This window comes from Globicephala melas, chromosome 11, assembly GCF_963455315.2.
Source record: "Globicephala melas chromosome 11, mGloMel1.2, whole genome shotgun sequence".
Taxonomy (NCBI): domain Eukaryota; kingdom Metazoa; phylum Chordata; class Mammalia; order Artiodactyla; family Delphinidae; genus Globicephala; species Globicephala melas.
In genome coordinates, this window is record NC_083324.2 from 50,876,830 (window position 1) to 50,898,648 (window position 21,819).

At 36.3% G+C, this 21,819-nt stretch overlaps 1 protein-coding gene across 2 annotated transcripts in view; it reads right to left on the reverse strand.

Annotated features, from left to right (window-relative positions):
* Positions 1 to 21,819, reverse strand: part of PDCD6IP (programmed cell death 6 interacting protein) — a 60,997-nt gene that overhangs the window by 31,221 nt on the left and 7,957 nt on the right. The window contains exons 2-7 of one of the 2 annotated variants that reach the window (XM_030830100.2): positions 17,152 to 17,206; positions 15,601 to 15,670; positions 9,201 to 9,328; positions 6,848 to 7,001; positions 5,574 to 5,674; positions 3,189 to 3,305 (exon numbers count right to left, since the gene is read on the reverse strand). In XM_030830100.2, the coding sequence (XP_030685960.1) occupies positions 3,189 to 3,305; positions 5,574 to 5,674; positions 6,848 to 7,001; positions 9,201 to 9,328; positions 15,601 to 15,670; positions 17,152 to 17,206 (625 nt within the window). Of the gene's footprint in view, positions 1 to 3,188; positions 3,321 to 5,573; positions 5,675 to 6,847; positions 7,002 to 9,200; positions 9,329 to 15,600; positions 15,671 to 17,151; positions 17,207 to 21,819 lie in introns of both variants that reach the window. The other variant, XM_030830099.2, reaches the window with a different exon arrangement.

The following is a 21,819-nucleotide window of genomic DNA, read 5'->3' on the forward strand; positions in this document are numbered from 1 at the left end:
AGACATATCAACCAAATGCAACATGAAGACCATGTATGAATCCTCAATTTGAACAAACCAACTGTAAAAACACATTTTACAAAAAATCAGCGAAAGCTAAACTATGTTTGGATACTATTAGATTACTAGAATTAATTATTAATTAGTATTAATTGTGCTAGATCGGATGACATTGTGGTTTTAATTTTTTTAAGACTTACATATACTGAAGTAACTTAAGGATGAAATGATACATAAGACAGCTGAAAATACTCCAAAAAAATAAGAGGGGAAGGGGAAACATGAAACGCAAAGCAAAATATTGATAATCACTGAAGCTGGGTAATGGATATTTGATGATTCTTACTTTTATATATATATTTTTGAAATTTTCCATAGTAAATACTTAAATAAAATTCATACAGAAGCATAAACAATCTCCTTAATATCTACAAGCTACTATCATAACAGAGAAAAAAACAATACTTTCACAAAATCAGTTTTATCCTCTCATTAGGTCCCTCATTAATGAATTAAACAAATTCATTTATTGTATGTATGTATGTATTCATTCTATCTGAGTCACTTTTTTTAATCTATATAGAGTCATCCCTCAGTATCTGCGGGGGATTGGTTCCAGGATCTGCCACAGACACCAAAATCCAAATTCGCAAGTCCCACAGTTGGCCCTCCGTACCCAGAGACTCTGCATCTGCAGATTAAACATAGCACACGACCAGCATTTGGTTGAATCCATAAATTCAGAACATGAAGATACGGAGAGCCAAATATTTATTCACTGAAATAAACCTGCATATAAGTGGACTTGGACACTTCAAGCCTATGTTGTTTTTTATGTCTTTTTGAAGATCATACCTTGGCAGCTTTAGAGACTCCACCAGGATGATCAAGTGGACCCACCTTCTGAAGCCAAATGAACTGCACTGTCCAATAAGCGCACTTCGTGAGCTGTGTAAGTCCAGGTTCAACTTTTCTTGGCCCCAGAAGTGAATCACAAGCAACAATTTTCCCTTTGTTATTTTACCTACTGTTGTGATATTCCTGACTCTTGTGATTTTGTTTTTATATCTGGTTTGCTCATGACTAATAAGCTTGTCCCCATTATTGTTAACAATGATTGCAAAGCTGATTGAATGGTGCAACCATCAGGTACATGGGGCAGGAGAGACTATGGAGAATATGACTTGCTGGTCAACTTTTTTGTCTGTTTTGTTCTGTTTGCCTATTTCTGAGCTCAAATCAAGTAGAAAAATATCTCATACTTCATGGAAAGAGGAACAGCCCTTGGAGATATGAATCAGTAAGTATTTGTGTTTTATATGTTAACTTCTGACCTATGACTAAAGGTGTAAAACTGAAGTTATAAACTCTTGTGTGTCTATAACTGAAAAAAGTCTTCATCTCTTGTTATGTGAGTTTGAAAGTTTCCTTTTTCCAGAGGGGTTTTAAAAATTAGATTAAAATTTCAAAAGAGGCTCTTATATAACTGGTTTATAGAGAATAAAGGCTTATTTGAATATAATAGTCCCAGAATTCCCCCAAAATAAAAAAGCTAAACTTCTGTAAAACAAACAGCAGTGCTCATCACCCAGTCATTATCCACTGCAGTGGCTGACCAACACTGCTCCCTCAGAGAGGAATTCAGGATGAAAAACAAGATGAGGCACTCTATGCTTTCAAAAAACAGGCCCCTTAGACAGTTAGATGCGTATCTCAGGAAGAATTTTAATGAACCCAGATTCCCACATCTTCCCATACATAGAAAAGCACTAAAATCATTAACTTGAAATATCTGTTCTTCGTGACTAACAGTAATGTTACTGTCAGGCGTAAGCCTGACCGATTGTACATATTCCTTAGCCAAAATCATATATAAGCTGGTTTCTCCCCTACCTCTTCAGAGTGGTTCCCCAGAGCTACTGAGAGGCTGTCTCCCAGGCCACAGTCCTCAGTAAAGTCCCTGAATAAAACTTAAACTCCAACTCTTATGTTGTGTGTTCTTCTTTCAGTCAAAACTCCTAGTACTCCTAATACTTTAAATATGCTACCCTGAAAAAAATCTCTCCCCCAGAAACCCCTTTCTCAGAAGCATTTTCATATAATGCTTTCATATGATGCTAAGTTATTACAATCAAAGTGAATCCCTGGAAAAATAAAGTATGTTTGATAATCTGAGTGTGCCCGTCTCTGATTTTGTCAGTGTGGAGGTGTGGAGCATAATACAAGCATACATTTTATTTTTTATAAAACTTGGGTTTCTTTTCTCATGAAAAGACTAATTAAACTGAACTTCCTAAATAAGACTTGCATGTATCTTCTAATACCAGTCCATATTTAAATTTCCTTAACAGTCCTCTTCCTACCCTCTGCTTACCAACCCTCAAAATACAAACAACTCATGTAAACAGCCTTACCCCTGCTGCAAAGTTGCCCCAGATGTCACATCAAGTTTCTCACACACCCAGTGCTGATACAACAGCATAGAAGATACTCTGATTACCAAATCTATTTATGTATCTATTACCACTGTCCTTTTCAAGCTGTGGAATTGTAATGACCCAATTTAGACCAAGGCTAGGCCACAAGTTAAGTACTCCACAACCTTTCTGGAGCATATAATTAATTTAGAGTATTTTATATTACAATAAACATGGATAAATAAAAAGAAAACTGAATGCAAATTCTGCATGAAATTTTTAGATAAAATATGAGACTTCAAAAAGCACACAGTAGGTATAGCCTAGAAAATAAAAACAATCACCTGACTCTGTTGACAGGGGAAATGAGTGGGAAAGGTTTTTACGAGCAAACTTGGGAATCTCACTAAAAAAAAAGAGAAATCCGGGCTTCTCTGGTGGCGCAGTGGTTGGGAATCTGCCTGCCAATGCAGGGGACATGGGTTCGAGCCCTGGTCTGGGAAGATCCCACATGCCGTGGAGCAACTAAGCCCGTGAGCCACAACTACTAAGCCTGCGCGTCTGGAGCCTGTGCTCCGCAACTGGAGAGGCTGCAACAGTGAGAGGCCCGCGCACCGCGATGAAGAGTGGCCCCCGCTCGCTGCAACTGGAGAAAGCCCTCGCACAGAAACGAAGACCCAACACGGCCCAAAACAAATAAATAAATTTATTTAAAAAACAAAAAAAAAGAGAAATCCAAGTTACTTAAATATTTATTTCTGAGAAACTCACCTGTAACCTTGCAATCTCTTCTCCAAATTTCTTCTGCTGTTTTGCCAGGATAGACTGGTGGTACTCAGCATAGGCCTGCATGATACAGTGCTTTGCAGCCAAGACAGGGAACACCTCCTGGAAATAAAAATACTGACCAGGGGAGAGTCCAACCACACAAACCACCACAGACAACATGGGATGCAGGAAGAAAAAGGAAAAGGAGACAGAAATTAGAATCACCCCATTAATGGTTTAGAGATAGGTTAGTCAGGTGTAAACAGAGAAGACCACATGATTTTGCATGGACTGGATTCAATGAATTCAGTGTTTTTCTTCCAATTAGAATTAAAGTTTGGGTTCTTTTCTTTTTTAACTGTTAAATGAAGCCAATTAAGCTTTCACAATTCACTTTAATTGAGCCATGAAGTCAACATTTTGTTTACAAAGAAGAAAGGAAAGCATGCATTAGAAAGAGAAGTAGAATGGACATTCACAGAGGAATACCAAGCACAGGGCTTTAGAAGCTTTCTTGTGAGCCCTTACCCAGCCCTTAAGAGTTAACTAAACCACCATTACTCACATATACTAATGAAATTGCTCTATAGCTGACTGTTTCAACATGTTTAAAAGACAAAAGACAGTAAAGTAAGTTCCCTCTTAAATTCATGTCCTAAGAGACTTTTTTAATAAAGATGATTTTTAGCCATATAAAAATTACTCAGTATCACATACTCAAAAACACATAGCAAACAGACAAATGCACTAAGCTAATGACTAATATGATAAAGTGCTATTTTGCCCTAATTTGTTTTGAAAAAAATTCCAGTCAAAATTAATTTTAGAAGATCCAAAAACATGAACCAAAAAAGCAGTAGAGGATCTTCTAAAATGTCAAATCCTAGCCTATAACCTCATTGTTTTTAGGAAGTACATGCCATATAATATCCAAGAAATATACTAGACAATCACTGTCTAGACAAAAAAATAAGAGAATCAAAAACTGAATTACTACCTTGTGAGCTTTCCTGTCTCCCAGTGAATAATTTCCTAGCTTCCTGGGTCACTACTTGCAGATATTCCAGTTTTATAACTAGAATATGAAAATATCTTATGAGATTTATTAGTAAAAAGGCAAAAAATAAAAGACATCTAAATCTCAAACTGTACTCATGCCAGTTCTCAAGGTAAGTCTGGAGCAACTTGGTACTTAAACAGGAGATTTTCAAGGAATACCAGAATTGGTGCAGAGGTAGTTTCCAAGTCTTTGTAGGTGACCTTCTTCTCTCCGGGACAGGACTGAACTAATGGCCCAACAGGATGTAACGGTACACTGTGCAGCTGATCATGAGGTCTTCCAGATGAAAAAAAGGTGAGAGGAGATCCCAAGTCTCTTTTTAAGAGCAACACTATTACTACCCAAGAGTCCTGGGCAAATTTCTACTGATCTCTTGGTGAATTTTAAATCTCCAGGAATCTTCAAATTCCCTAGTGCTCATATTCTGACTAATGTGTTGATGTACTTACATGCTTTTTTATTTCACCACAAAATTGTCTGCAATTTCATAATTTATAAAGATTCCTGAATGACTTATAAATCAATAAATTTCCCTACAAAAGAGCATGTAACAAATATCATTTGCTATCATACAGACAAAACTAATTCCTTGAACATTTCTGAAAGAAAGCAGTTGAATCATACTACATTTCAGTCTGTAAGTTTCCGTTTTTAAGCATTCTGAATTTACTTCTTAGTCTAATCATCTGCTTTGTCATTTACAAATGATCATCAGTGACTAGTCTCTTCAAATGCCACTTCAGAAAGGTTTATATTAAAACAATTAATACTTCCTGTGATATATGGTTTTAGATGGTTGTTTTCCTTAGCTGTCCAACAGCAGCCCAATTTTCTAGCCCTGTTGGCAAAATTTAATTCTAATCAAAGTACTGGATGAATTTGTTAAGTTTCCTTTTCCTTTTGTCTTTATGTCTGTTTCTGCGCTTTAAGATTCATCTCTAAGAAAACAGGACAATAATTAAAAGGGTGAATAATCAACATGCTCAAGTACTCATGCTGTACCAAATAACCAATGATTCAAAACTACACAATGCCCTGATCTGATAAAATTACTGGAGACAGGTGTTCAAAATTTTCCAGCAAGAGTTTTAGCTCGGAAAAATAAGTTTAGTAAAGAGTGGAAGCAAAGGCATCCCCTAAATATGAAAGAGAATTTGTCATGCATCTTAAATAAAAAAACTGTTTCTACAAATATACTCTTCAAATGCCGCTCCTTAAATTTCAAATTTCTTTATAAAACATAATTTTTAATTTGCTTTTTATACACAAAAATGTCCAAATATTTCCACATGCAAAACAACCAAGTATTTACAAAAACAATAACTGACCTTGGGGAGAGTATCTTTGTACTGACACTGTTTAAAAGCATCACCGAAATAATCTGCAGCCTGATTAGCCAATTTAGCTATGATAGCATCTTTCATTTTATCTGGAATAAAATATTAAATTGACCATTATAATGAAAATAAATATAAAATAATCTGATATAATAACTCAGTATAGACATTGAGATCACAAGTTTGTACATTTGTCTTAAAAAATTCTTATTGATGAAATCAATTCTTCTGCATACAACTTAATTATTCCACAGGCAGATCCAAAGAGTCAGAATAGATCAGCAGTTGCTAGAAGCTGGGGGAAAAGGGGAATGGAGAGTGACTGACAGTGGGTATGGGGCTTCTTTTGGGGGTAATGATAATGTTCTAAAATAAGATAGTGGTGATTATTGCAAAACTCTGAATACACTGAAAACTAAAGAACTGTATACTTTAAAAGGGTAAATTTTATTGTTTATTAATTCTACCTCAATATAAGCTGTTATTTTAAAAGAAAAACTTTTCAAGTTTATTTAGCTTCCACCTGATGGACTGCTCCCTTATTTTCAATTTCTCTGTACTTACATATTCAATCTTATACTAATCTCTCATACTAATTCACAAGCCTTACAAGAATTGCTCTTATTCCCTCATTCACAGGGCCAGGGACTCTGCCTGAATGGCTCCTTCGTATCAGTTAAGTCTGGTTTAAACAAGACCTCCTCAAAGAAACTCTTCTTGAATGATGAATCTAAAATAGCATGACTCCCCCTACATACTTACCCAACTGCCAGACCACTAGTCATTATCACATCTTATTTTCTTCACAGCAATTATCTCTCTTTAAAATTACCTTGGCTACTTAATTTCTTGTTTATCATCTCCCCCACAATAAATTGTAAGCTTCCAGAAAACAGAAATCTTGTTTGTCTGCTAACTCTATCTAGAGCCTATCACAGGGATTGGCACACAGTTGTACCCAATACTTATTTGCTGAATTAACGAATTTTTGACATACTACAAACCTATATAAATACTATTCCAGATTTCAGTGTTTTAAGACAGTAACTATATATTTCATAAAAGACTTCAAACACAGCCTACATTCTTAAATGTACATTTATACCACCTTAAGGTCAGAAAAGGAAAGCTGAAAATTTTCAATAATCCGTGGGTCAAATTCAAAGAGGAAAGTTCTGTGTTGAACATATTACAATCACCTTCTTATTTTAAAAGCCTGTCACTTCTTTTCACATGCAACAAAATATAGGACAAACTGGAATTACCTCTTGTGGCTTTTAAAAAAAATACTTCTTGGGCCTGTGCCAGCATGATAAGACTGAGAGTCCCAACGGTATCTGGAGATATGTCCACAGTAGGCTCTCTATTCAAGGCAGATAAAACCGTCTCTTTAATATGCAAAAAGGCACCACTAGCAAACTAGAGGAAAGAAAAGAATTTCTTTTAAATCTGTAAGAATTCAGCAAGACAATTTTCTACTGTTACACACAAAACCACTTACATCTGACCTATAGACAATAAGGACAGTTTTCTAAAACTCTATAGAATAACAAGAGATTTAACGTACATTAAAGTCAAGTGCAGTAACAAACAAAGTAAACTGATGGGACAAATTGATTAAACTTTTTAGAAATACTCCCTCAAAACTAACATGAGAACAAAGGCAGGGATAAAACATTATTAAAATGTTTTTAGTTCTGAAATGCTCTTGCTTTGGTCCCAAATTCATCTCTCAAATAATTAAACATGCCATACTTAGGGGAAACCTTAAATAGTACTAATACCTAGTCCTCTGGGAAACAGCATGACTATCCATTGCTACGGATTTTTTATTTGGCTTTCAGAGCTCCCTACTGACATGTTCCCCATCAGATTTTTCTTCTCAATTATATTTCGCTGAGGTTAACACTAAGATAACTTCGCTTTTATGAAATAAATAACCCTGGGAAAAAGAAAGGTGGCAGTCTGGGATTAAAAAGTGCTGGGGGGCACTTCCGTGGTAGTGCAGTGGATAAGACTCTGCACTCCCAATGCAGGGGGGGCCTGGGTTCGATCCCTAGTCAGGGAACTAGATCCCACATGCATACCATAACTAAGAGTTCGCATGCCACAACTAAGGAGCCCATGTGCCGCAACTAAGGAGCCCTGGAGCCGCAACTAAGGAGCTGGTTACTCAAGGTTAACTGTACTGAAGTAAACATCAATGATTGCTGCAGTCATGAAGTATCATAGAACTAGAATGTCTCCAAGGAGTGATCAGCTGACTTGCTTAGTAAACTCACAGAATCACAGACTAGAACTGCAAGGGATCCAGTCTCTCATTCACAAATATGGACTGGAGACCTACAGAGTTTAAAGCACTTAGCCAAGGGCACAGAGCTTCTTGGTAGCAAACGGCCCAGACAGGTAACTAGGATCTCTTTCCATCACACTAGGGGACCCTGCTGTGAATCACAGAGGTGACTCACAGAATGGAACATATCCTCAATAATTCAGAATGCCCTCTAAGATTTCACATGCCAACTAATGGAGTTACAATGAATGGAAAATTAAATAAAATTTTACTTCACTTTCACATTTTAAAATATTTGCCATTTATAGCCTCACAAAGGAAAGGTATAGGCACCATGCTTGTCATCTGTGCCCATCTAAAATTGGGAGCATGTTGTGTGCTTAAAGTACATTTTCCTCTCACTTTCTTAGAACAGCATTCTTCACCTCTCTTCTAAACTTAAACAATGGGAAAGATCAAACTCCACCTCTGAGACAAGCAAATTCCAGAGCCATGAGGGACAGTGTAAGAAGCATTTGGAATTGCATAAAATTTGGAATCAGAACACCTGAAACCCCAATCTACCACTTTATTAACACTTCTGCCCTTTAGTCTCCTTGTCTGTAAAATGAAAATGGCATTATATAACATGCATCAAAAAGTTTATGTGAACATCAACATACTCTGTAAATTATAAAGGAATATAAAACATAAAAACATAATTACAGGTATCACTTAACAATAATCACTTACTGTTTTTTAAATTGAAACAAAAAAGAAAAGCTGAGTAAATAACATACTGCCGCCAAATAATATGCCATATTAGTAAATGATTGTATCTAAAATCTAAATTTAGCTAACTTAAGAACATTACACATCTGACCACATTTAACTATGACCTCTCCACAAGCTCAGAGTTAAAATTTTCTTGCCAAAAGGTCTTAATTTTTGTGACACTGGTAAAAATTTTTAGTGTGTCTAAGAAAAATTATGTAAAAATAACGTACAAATATTTTAAATGAGGTCATTTATTTAAAAGGGATTTGCCAAGGATTTCACCTCAAAACATTTAATCATTTGTTCTCCCAACATCTACTGAGCCTTTATTATGTGCCAGGCACTGTGCTAGGTGCTGGGTATACAATGGTGAGGAAAAACAGAGCTGGGTCCACAAGTAAGTAGTTTATCTAAGGGCTTCAAAAATATGTATCAATTCATTAAAAAGTACATTATTTTTCAAGAAAGCATCTGTGTGTAAAGAAACATTTATAAACCTAAACGTAAATTATTTTCAATTAAATCCAACTTAGTGTTGATGGTTATGTAGTAACTACTGTTCTGCGTACCTGATAATGCTTAGCAGCGATTTTCAATCCTTCATCATTATCCAGGTTCTGTTCCGCTGCAATCTGGCTAGCTAAGGCTGCACAATTGAACAACACACAGCTCTTTTCATATCCTAGGCTTGCAAGAGCTGTAAAGAAGTTGAGAAGGAAAAATTTATCAGATTATTTTTGTTCTAAAGAAAACGAATGTTTCAAAGAGAAATACTATGACCTCTATCCCACTGGCTCGCACAAAAACAAGTTTCCAGACCTGTTTTCTGACGCATAATACCACTCCCATATTCCTAGCTGCCCTGCCAGGCATCTATTTCCACAACAATATTCTCATCACCTAAAACTCAAGGATCAATAAATTAATCTTTCCTTCCCTTTACATCCACACTGCTATTAGTCAGATTCAAAATGAAAAGTCATTCAAGTCATTTTAAATTCAATTAGAATAAATTCTTTCCATTTTTCCATCACCTCTCTCAAAATGATATCTTCCCATGACATTCAAACCAGTTCCTCACTACTACAAACCTATGCCAATGCAAGTACCTCCTAGGGTAAGGGAGATATGGAATGCCAGCTAATACATCTCTCAGAGGTAGAGAAGATTATATGGTTAAAATACAATTCTAACCAAGAATCTACACACCTCACATTCACTGGGATAGCTACTATCAAACAAAATGGAAAATAACAGTTGTTAGCAGGCATGTGGAGAAATTAGAACCACTGTGTACTGTTGGTGGGGATGTAAAATGTTGCAGCCATGTAGAAAACAGTATGGAGGTCCCTCAAAAAATTAGAAATAAAATTACTAGATAATCCAACAATTCCACTTCTGGGCATAAACCCAAAAGAACTGAAAGCAGGGTCTCAGTCTCAGAGATATTTGTACACCCATGTTTGTAACAGAATTATTCATAATAGCCAAAAGGTGGAAGTAACTCAAGTGTCCACTGATTCATGAACAGAAACAAAATGTGATGTGCACTTATAATGGAATATTAGCCTTAAAAAGGAAGGAAATCGGGTCTCATGTTACAACATGGATGAACCTTGAGGACATTATACTAAGTGAAGCAAGCTAGTCACAAAAAGACAAACACTCTATGATCCCACCCATACGAGGTGTCTAAAGTAGGCAAACTCACAGAAACAGAAAGTAGAATGGTGGTTACCAAGTACTGGGGAAAGGGTGAAAAGGGGAGTTGTTGTTTAAAGGGTACAGAGTTTCAGATTTGCAAGATCAAAAAGTTCTGGAGATCTGTTTCACAACAATGTGAATATACTTAACACCTCTGAACTGTACACTTAATATTGGTTAAGACAGGGAATTCTCTGGTGGTCCAGTGATTAGGACTCGGCGCTTTCACTGCTGGGGCTCAGGTTCGATCCCTGGTTGGGGAACTAAGATCCCACAAGCCATGTGGTGCGGCCAAAAAAAAATAAAGAATTTTTAAAAATTGGTAAAGATAGTAAATTTTATGTTACGGGTTTTTTTTAACTACAAAAAAATTTTTAAAAAAGAACAAATTAAATCATAGTGACATTCAAAAGTCTTACATAATGTGCCAGGTATTGAACACCAAGCAAAATAATCAGAAGGCTTCTTACAAAAAATACCGAACAAACCATCTAGAAAAATCAGAACAACACTACAGCTGTGTGTTTGTGCCACACAATAGTGCCATAAAGTAAAACCCTCCTTGTTATGTAGCATGTTAGTAGTCTCCCTTGTAATTACGGTCAGCTTTTAGCTTGCCTCCAACCTAATTCTAGCCTCCTCACCATAAAGTAAAGCAGACATACACACCAGCTACTCTAACCTACTTTCTTAAATAAATGTATTAAAAATCTGGAATAACCAGGATATGAGTAGAACATGCAGCAAAATAAAGATCAAGGTGAACTAAAAATCTAAGCCCAGAGTAAACAATTCCAATAACAGAAAACATTTCAAAGATCCACATTAACATCCTTAAAGAGATTCAAAGATGGTACATCCATAAACAAGTACATGATGTTATTAAAAAAAGAACAATCCATGAATAAGAAAAAGCCCCTGGAAATTAAAAACTTGATTGCTAAAAGTTTTTCAAAGAAAGGTTAGAAAATATCTAGGCAGCCCATAAAGAGAAAACAAAATGAAACGTGTAAAAGTTGTGAGTGAGTAGCTCAGAACAACTAATATCAGTTAATACAGCATTCTGAAAAGAGAGTAAAAAATGAAGAAATTATCAAAGAAATATATGAAAATTTCCCAGGGCTGAAGGGAGATAATGAGTCTTCAAACTGAAAGGACCAACAATAAAATGCCATACCCCAAATGAAAGCCAATTAGATCTTTTGAGACTTCTAACCATGAAGTATAAAGAGAAAATTGTAAAAATCTTCCCAAGAAAAAAGGATCAGGTCACCTACAAAAGAATACTCAGCAGACTTTTCATCAGTAACACTGGATAGTAAAAGGCAAGGGAACAATGCCTTCAGGTTCTGAAGAAACATGATTCTAATTAATTCAACATATATTAAAGCCAGTATGGCTAAAAAAACGGGGAACAAGGGACTAATGGGAAGCAATGATGTCAGGGAGGTAAGAGAGCCAACTCTGCTGTAAAGCTTTAGCTTTTACTCTGAGTGAGGCAAGAAGTCAACAGAGTTTTGAACAGAGACACATTCAGCCCGCCTGGTGGACAACAGACTGTGGGGAAGCAGCACTGGTGGAGGCCAGAGATTAGGACAGGTAGCTGCTGCAATAGGCGCGAGGGGTGATGGTGGCTCTGACCACAACAGCACGAGCAGAGGTGCTGAGAAGTGACTGGATTTTTAATACCTTTAAAAAGAAAATTTGATAGGATTTGCTGATGAATTCACTGAATGTGGGGAATGAAGTGAAACAATGTCAAGAGTGCCTCCAAGGTTTCTGACCTAAGCAGAATTTCAAACCAAATTCATGTGAGGGCAAAATACAGACATTTCCACAAAGAAGAGATTCAGAAATGTGACCTTTTCTGAGAAAGTTACTTAAGAGTATATTCCAGCAAAAGAGGAAGACACCGTAGCCAGAAAACAATGGCTCTAAACTAAGGGATAATAGTTATACAGCAGATTTAGATAGCAAACAGTCCAGATTCAAGCAAGAAAACAGTCGAGGCCAAAGGGAATAGAAGAGTCACTCAGGAAAAGGTGAGTCCAGAGAGATAAATAATAAGACCAAGAGTTTGCAAAGTCTTGAGAATATGATAAAAGCACAGAATGTGTGTGGTGGTGGAGCAATTAAAACTTCTAAAAACACACACACACGCACGCAGAGCCATACAAGAAAGTCACAGTCTAAATATAAAGCAACTCATCCAGTATATATGACAGAGAGTCAGTGGACTTAAAGAAGAATGAAATACATTCCAAGCAACAGATAAAAATAAACTTTTTATATATAAGATATATATGCCAGCCTATTATATTTCCTATGAACATTATCATCCCAGGCTGTTGTCTTTCATTTTATTTTGACAATTTCTCACGTATAAGAGATTTTGTGAAAACTTTTTCCTGTAATTAAATCTTTTTTCCTTTATGATTTCTTCTATCACATCTAAAGTTAAATCAGGGTTTCTTTAAAATAAATGTTCAACTCTCCTTTCTTCAAAGACCTCTTTTTTGTTAATATTGAACTTCATTCTTGTTTTTTTACCTGAGCTTTTCAAAATGACAACAGCTTGATTATAAATAAAAATAGTTGTTCTAAAATTCAAACAATTGTTTAAACATACACACACACACACACACACACACAAAAAAAGAAAATACATTAAAAATCATTCAACATCCTCCCAGAGTTACCCACTAATTTTTGGTGAATATCTTGACAAATAAGTACATACATGTTCACATACCTAATTTTTCACAAATAGTACACTATACCATATTCAGGGTGCCTGGAATGCACAACTCCAGGAAGCAGCAATCACCCTGGTTTCTATATAAAAGGTGTTCCAAAGAGACCAGCTCTGGGGCCCCGAGTTACATCAATTCAAGGCAACAGCTCTCACCTCTAACAGGTCTTTTATTGGATATTCAATTGACACAGATATATATGTCAACAAATATATATTTGCATTATCATTCTTAATATTCTAAATTATACAATATTCTAATGAATGGGCAGCCTGTGCTTTATTTAACCAAAACATTAGTGATGGACATTTAATTCCCAATATTTGCTACTAGAAATGCCTTGATGATCTACCTCCTGCTTTACTTACGCTCTCAATTTTTTGTGTGTCCCAATTCCTCTAGGACCTCAGATCATCAACTTAACCTATCTCACTTAAATGTCTCCTGGTTGTCCTGCTACCTGCTCCTTATTCTCAGCCAAACAACTTGCTTGTCACAACAGCACTAGAAGTCCTTTTCTTGACTTTGCCTCCCTCTCAGCATAACGCTCCCTTTGTCCCCAACTCTTTACTGTATATTTTCTTAACTGAGCAACCCACACATGCTGCTTGTACTTCCTCACTTCCAGTCCACCCCTCGACGCAATCTGACTTCAGCATGCCCCTAGTGACACTTCTTTCTCTGCCAAATCCAGTGAATTCTACAACCTTCTATTTCTTGACCTCGGCCACAATGACTCTGTCAATGACATTTCGACATCAGAGTCACCTGAAGGTATTTTCAAAGGTATCAATTCCAGTGGCCCACCCTGAAATGTCCTCCTATCACATCTGGCATCCTGTATCTTTGTCTGTAAAGATATAATCTGTATTTCTAACATTCTCCCCAGATAACTGTAATATGCAGCCAGATTTGGGAACCACACAATCTCTGAAACTCTTCCGGCATTCAATCCCATTGTCTCTATTTTACCCTGGTTCCTCTGAGATTTGAAAGTCTTTTCTCAACCTCATTCCCAGGAACCTCTTCTTCTCATTCCCCTGAACGTTGTATTCCCTAGCTTGGCTTTCATATTTTTCCCAATCTACAATCTACCAGAGGAGATAAATTTATTATCATTTAATGAAAATTGTTCCCAAATCTACATCTCGACCTCTTTTGAGCTTTAAATATATTATTTCTAAATGCCAAAGAGAAACTTCTACCCAGATATAACACAGAAAAGTCAAACTCAACCTGTCTATTGAAAGGAATAATTAGCCACAGGTCAAACCAAGTTACAAACCTTAGAGTCAAACATCAACTCCTACTCTTTCTTCTGACAGCCAGCCAGCAGATCCATCAGTTTCACCTTTGAATCCTCTCTCAAACCCATCCCTTCCTTGACCCACATACACTACACCTAGTCAAATCTCTTCATCTCTCACCAGTCTAACTGGTCTGTTTCTCTCTAGTCTCTGGACTTAGGCTTTCTGGAGTTATATCTGGCTTCATTAAATCTTTGCCATATGATCTTGGAAAGTCACTTAATCTTTCTAAACCAGTTTGTGCAACTGGTGATAACAGTGCCTTTCTTCATTGGGCTGAGAAGGAATTTACTAAGATAATATGTGTAAAGACCCTTCCACAGTGCCCGGGTGGAATAAGCTATAAACATATAAGAGGGAAGAGCACAAATTCACAGTACACTTGCAGCTCTTCACAATCTACTCTCCAGTATCTTCACCCTCCATAATCCCCAATTCACCTAAGGTTTCAAGCCTTAACAATAATTATATCAATATGTATTACATATAGCAACACACTATATGACACTGTTATATAATATTATATAGCATATATTCTATGATGCATACACATTATATATATGTATTTCATATGTAATATAATACTCATATTATTGATTGTAGCTAATAGTTATTGAGCCTTGTTCTAAGGACTTTACACATATTCACTCATTTTATCCACAGAAGAACCCAATGAAATAAACAGTACTTCACAGTACTATTCCCCACTTCACAGAGGAGAAAGTTAACACATAGAAAGGTTAACATGATGAGCTGGTAGATCAAAAAGCCTCTCGACTTTCAGTTATAATATTCTACATGTAATGTTATTTTCTACCTGGAAAAACCAAATTCATCCTTCAAGGCCTCACTCAAACATCACTTGCATTCAAACAGGCAGAATTAACCACTTCCTCATCTATGCTCCCGGAAGTTTGTTCACAGACTAATATACTCTCTACAATATTTTAGAATGATAGCTACCTTCCCAACCTGACTGAGTACAACTATCTTATTCATTTTTAAAACTATGACAGTGCCTGGCAAGGTGTAGGCTCTCTACAAATATTCGGAAATTTCATTAAAAGTTGAAGTTAGAAAGAAAATAAAACATAAAAATTTTTATTATTTACAAAGAGTCATAAGGAGAGCAGTTTCAGAAACCTACAACAATACAAAGTATTTAGAACAAATTTCCTATCATTTTTTATTTAAAAATTACATACCCAATTTTACAGATCCTCCAAAAAGTGAACCTTTATCAAAAGCATCCTTCCAGGTAAATGTCAAGCAGATCTTGATAAAAAGAGGAAAAAAAGAAAAGAAATTCATGTTACCTTCCTGAATCTCATTAAATATTAAGTCTCTTTCAAAGAAAAATCCACAGTGAAGAAAAGGACAAAAGCTTCAACCCATCTAAAATGCTATCTTCTCTAACCAACCAATTCCTTTTCCTTTTTGTGGACCATAAAATTTTCTTTTTTGAAAGTAAGATACTGGCACTAGGATATTTCAAATGGTCATTCTGCCTCAGTAACTGAATACATATTGTCTTCTTCAGAAAACACAATCTTACTCATCTTTACAAACACACAATGGCTTGAACAGAACAGATACTTAATAAACGATCATCAAATAAGCCAAGAGAAGTAAAGGCAACGAAGTAAGCTCTACAGGTTTCCCAGAGGATAAAATTTAAAACTATTCCATGATGACAAAAGTAGGAGAATGATTACCTTTCCAGAATAAAATGAGACAATATTTTATTTCTTGATCTGGGTGGTGGTTATACATATATATTCACTTTCTGAAGATTCAAGCTATATACATGATACTGTTCACTTTTATGTATGTATACAAATAAAAGTTCACATAATTAAAAACTGCATCTCACTCTACTCTAAAATATTCCACACATGAAGGTTAAAAAGAACTTGGCCTCTTTTAAATTATGTATTGCAATCCAATACAAAATTTTTCAATTCTAGATTAGAGAAATTTTCAATACACACAAAACTAGAGAGAATAACACAAGGAACTCCCATACATCCATCAGCAGTTTTAGCCTTTTGCCCTTCTTGGTTCATCTACCCTCACTTCCTGACCCCAACCCCACTACACACATACTTTTTCTTCTGGAATATTTTAAAGCAAATCTTACCATATTATTTGACTTGTAAAAACTTTAGTACAAGAATGTTTGAAGTATTTTGTATAAACTATTTTAAAATTTAGAAATGCCACACAAATTTAAAACTTCTAGCAAGTCTCCCAAATAAAACTGTAAGAAATCATCAGCATTTTCAATATCTAGCCTTTAAGAGAAAGTAAGATTGACATTCTTATAGTGTAACATCTAATCATAGTATCTGCAAATTCATATGCAAATATAACATGTGCAAATAATTTTTAAAGCACATAAAATGAGACTAGTACTTCCTGAATCATACAGTTTTCTTTATTCTGTAAAAATCAAAGGAAAGGGCACCACAGATTATATTAGTCAAAAGATCCTATTGATTAAAAACTGCAAGAAAAAAAATGCAGTCCAATGCACTAAATGAGCCCAGAAGTGACTGAGGAATGGCATGAACAGAATTTCCAAGAGACTCTTTACAATGGGCTTAAAAGTTTCTAATTTGTATTTTTAAAGTCTCATAAAAACCTAGGGATAGTGAAGAGGCACCATTTATTTTAATAAAATACCATGGGTAGGAGGAAATGAGTGATTTACCATTATCATATAAGTTTAAAACAAATTAAAATTAATGACTTACCTGGTTTTCAGAAAATGGGAATTTGGGTTCAATGGAACAGATCTGATCATAGTATCTAAAAAACAGAGCAAATTTGTTTATTTTTCTTTTTGTTTCCCTTGACTGAGGAGACACATTCAAAAAAATATTATGAAGACTCATGTCAAACAGCGTACTATGTTTTCTTGTAGAAGTTTTATGGTTTCAAGCCTTACATTTAAAAGTCTTTAATCCATTTTGAATTTATTTTTGTGCATGGTGTGAGAAAGTAGTCCTGTTTTCCCAACACCATTTATTGAAGAGGCTGTCTTTTCCTTACTGCATAGGAGATTAAGAGGTATAAATGTCCTGTTGCAAAATAAATGAGTTACGAATATGGAATGTACAATATGGAGAATATGGTCAATAATTATGTAATATCTTTGTACGGTGACAGATGGCATCTAGACTTGTGGTGATTATTTTGAAATGTACCAAAATATCAAATCACTATGTTGTGTGACAGAAACTTACATAGTGTTGTAGGTCAATTATATTCCAAAAACAAACATAGAAACAGAGATCAGATGTGTGGTTACCAGAGGTGGGGGGCTGAGGGGAGTGGGAACTAGATGAAGGCAGTCAAAAGGTACAAACTTCCAGTTACAAGATAAATAAGTACTAGGGATTGTCAAGTACCACATGATAAATATAATGAACACTGCTGTGTGTTCTATATGAAAGTTAAGAGAGTAAATCCTAAGAGTTCTCATCACAAGGAAAAGAAAACTTTTTTCTACTTCTTTAATATTGTATCTATATGAGATGACGGATACTCACTAAACTTATTGTGGTCATCATTTCATGATGCATATAAGTCAAACCATTATGCTGTACACCTTAAACTTATACAGTGCTATATGTCAATTATATCTCAATAAAACAGGAAGAAAAAAAGAACCTTAAAAATAATTTATTAATTAATTAAATATAAAAACCGGTCAAAATTTAAAATTACCAAAGCTAAATATTACACACATTTATGTAAATATAACTGGAGTACACTAAAATTATACGTGTTAACTTTGAGTGGACCACGAATCAGATTTCAATCAGCCATTTTAAAGTTAATTAACGCAGTCTTTTTTTTTTTTTTTTTGGTTGCACCGGGTCTTAGCTGTGACATGCATGTGGGATCTAGTTCCCTGACCAGGGATCGAACCCAGGACTGCTGCATTGGGAGCACAGCACCTTATCCACTGCACCACCAGGGAAGACCCACACAGTCTTTTAATGTGTAAACCTGTATCTAAAATGCATGCAATGAAAGAACTGTCAAAAAAAAACTCTTACCACCAAAGAAAAATACTTATCAACTATTATTGGCTAAAAGCAAACTAATATCTGCCTAGGTAACCAATGTATACCTTAAAATACTATTTCTTATTAAGATAACTTTATATCCATTGGGCAGATTAACACCTCTGGTAAACTACTGATTAAAATCAGGTTTACCAACTTTCCCATATGATTTGGGTATGTCCTCTCCTGTCCATCTCCACCACTGCTACACAGTCAACAATTCCACTCTCCCTTGAATGTAAACTAATCCAAAAGTTCCCTAGCCAGTCGCCCTGTCTCCTCTTCTCCTTTCTCATTCTCTTCAATGTGTTCTTCATACAGCAGCCAGAATGATTATCAAACATGAGGCAGTCTTCCCCTATCAGGCTGACCTCTGAGCTAGCCAGGGGGTTGGGGGGTGTCCAAGGCCAAGCTTTCTAACTGGCCTGTAATCTTTCTTCCTTCCCTTATCACCTCCCTGCTCCTGCACCCCCATCACCATGGCTCTTTGCAATTGTTATTTCTGAGGCCAAGTTTTCCAGAGGGGTGGGAGCAACATGTCAGAGATCAAGTTTGGGGCTGCCATGGCCACAACTTTGGTTACACAGAGGAAGAATTGAGCAATTAGGTAAATACAATGAAGATAATGGGAGTCAGGCTTCTAACTACCAGAGAAAGGAGTTACAAACATGGGAATGTGGACAGCTAGAAGAAACGCTGGCTTTGGATTGGAATGGGAGGTAACAGTGTGAACTCATTTTTTAATACAATGTAATACAGATACAAAAGAGGTATAAATGTGTGTGTGTATGTATTTCCTAAGTGTATATGCTGAGAGGTCCTAGAAGCAATAATACCTAAGTAGCAATAAGCACACCTAGAGGCCAGATAAATAGTACTATGCATTAAACGGAGCCAGCCAGTCCTTAGAGAAATTGCTGGCTCCATGACTGCAACTGAGAAAATTCAATCAGCAAGGCTAAAACATCTAGCTATGCTAGGAAGTTAAGGACTCAAAAAATGATGAGGATATGTCAGAAGAACACAGGAACTAGCTTTAAGCAGCTCCTACTAGCCAAGTCCAGAATAATTCAAATAAATAACAAATCATAACCCACTAAGGAAAATAAGAACACCGTTCTAAAGTAAACAAAACAAACAGGTGAATAGGGAAAGCTCTACCCTACTGTACAATGCCAACTAATAAATCTAGAAGAAACAATGAAGTGAGAAATGTCACCATCTGGCATCTTTCATAATATAATATCTGATTCAGGTAAAATCATGAATGGAAGCTAAAACACGAAAGTTTGATGGAAACAGGATATTACAAAGTCGCAAACTACCTCCCCACAAAATACTAATAACTTATTAATTGTAAGGCCAAAAAATCTGGCAGACAGCATCTTAACAAAGTGATAAAAGTTAAACATTATCAGCAATGGGACAAATCAACCTCATGTTTTTCCTAACATGCACTAAAAAGAACACAGCATCACTTGGGTGGTACGAGAGCCCCAAAATGTGTAAAACACAAGAAAATATGAGGCAAGCCCTTACTGAGGGACATTCTACCAAGTAAGTAGTCAGTACTCTTCAAAAATGCCAACATGGTGAACGACAAGGAAAAACTGAGAAACTATTCCAGATTGAAGGAGACTAAAAAGGCAATTAAATGCAATGCAAGATCTGGGATTAGATCCTGGACCTGTAAACAACATTATTGGGAAAATCAGCAAAATCTCAATGAGTTTTGTAGATTAAATGGTAATATTCAATCAATGTTAATTTCCTGATTTTGAAAGCTGTACTTTGGTTATGTAGGAGAGTATTCTTGCATTCCCATTATACTTATAATTACATCCAAAACTTTTGACATCATTCAACTCTCCAGCCTCAACTCAATATTCACTACACATTCTAGGCACTAAAATTCTATGCTCTCTCCTGGCTCAGGGCCTTCACCCATTTTGTTCCCCCATACCTGGAAATTTTCCCATCACAATTTCCCATTTTTCTTGTCCTCATTCATTCACTCATTCAACAAACATATACTACAAGTTTACTATGCACCAAACACAGTTCTAGGACATAGGAATTCAGCAGAACATAAGCATTTAAAAATTTGCACCCTTGTAAAGCTTACTTTCTGAGTGGGAGACAAAACAAGATAAAGTAAAAATGTAGTAAAGTAGATAGTGCTAAGTGCAATGGCACTTAAAGAAGTGAGAGAAATAAGGTACGTGTATGGGGTGAGGTGAGAAGGCTGTAGTTTTTTCAGATAACATGGTCATTTGACTACATAAAAGTAAAAAATAAAAAATTTTGAAACATCCTGGGGGCTTCCCTGGTGGTGCAGTGGTTAAGAATCCGCCTGCCAATGCAGGGGACACGGGTTCAAGCCCTGGTCCGGAAAGATCCCACATGCCGCGGAGCAACTAAGCCCATGTACCGCAACTACTGAGCCTGCACTCTGGAGCCCACGAGCCACAACTACTGAGCCCATGTGCCACAACTACTGAGCACATGTGCCACAACTACTGAAGCCCGTGTGCCTAGAGCCCGCGCTCCACAACAAGACAAGCCACCACAATGAGAAGCCCGCTCACTGCAACAAAGAGTAGCCCCCGCTTGCCACAACTGGAGAAAGCCCATGCGCAGCAACGAAGACCCAAGGCAGCCAAAAGTAAATAAATAAAAAATTTTTTAACAATCATGAATAATAGAAAGGGCATGAAGGAAGTCATGGGATGTAAGGGAAAAGCATTACCAGTCAAGGGAAGAGCAAGTGCCAAAAAGCTGAGACCAGAGTATGCCTGAAAAGATCTCTGCCATGATAAGGAGGCATATGGCCAGAGAGTGAGCACTGGAGAAAATAGTGGGAGATTAAATCAAGGAAGTAATGATGCCTTGAGTGCAACTTGTAAGACTTTTGGCTTCTACTATAGAGTAAGAGGAGGAACCATCCAGAGGGTTTGGACAAGAGTAACACGAGCTAATCCATTTTCAGAGTCACCCTGGTTGCTATGTAGAAAACTGACTTGCAGGTGTGCCAGGGTATAAGTACAGACAAGTCAGAAAGCTATTGCAGTAATCCAGTAAACAGATGATCCACGGTGGTGGCAGAAATGATAGAGGCACTCAATCTCACTCCTTTTCTAAATTAGTTCCCCTCTCCATTTATAATCTTAGGCCCCTGAATTTTTCCTTCACAGAACTTACCACAGTTGGTAATATATTTATTTGCGGGACTTTGTTTAATGTCTTTTCTCTCAAAGGATTGTAACAGAAACTGGGTCTATTTGCTCAGTTTCATTGCTAGCTCCAAACAAATGAATCAGTAAAATGAAAAGTTTTTAAAAGGCAACT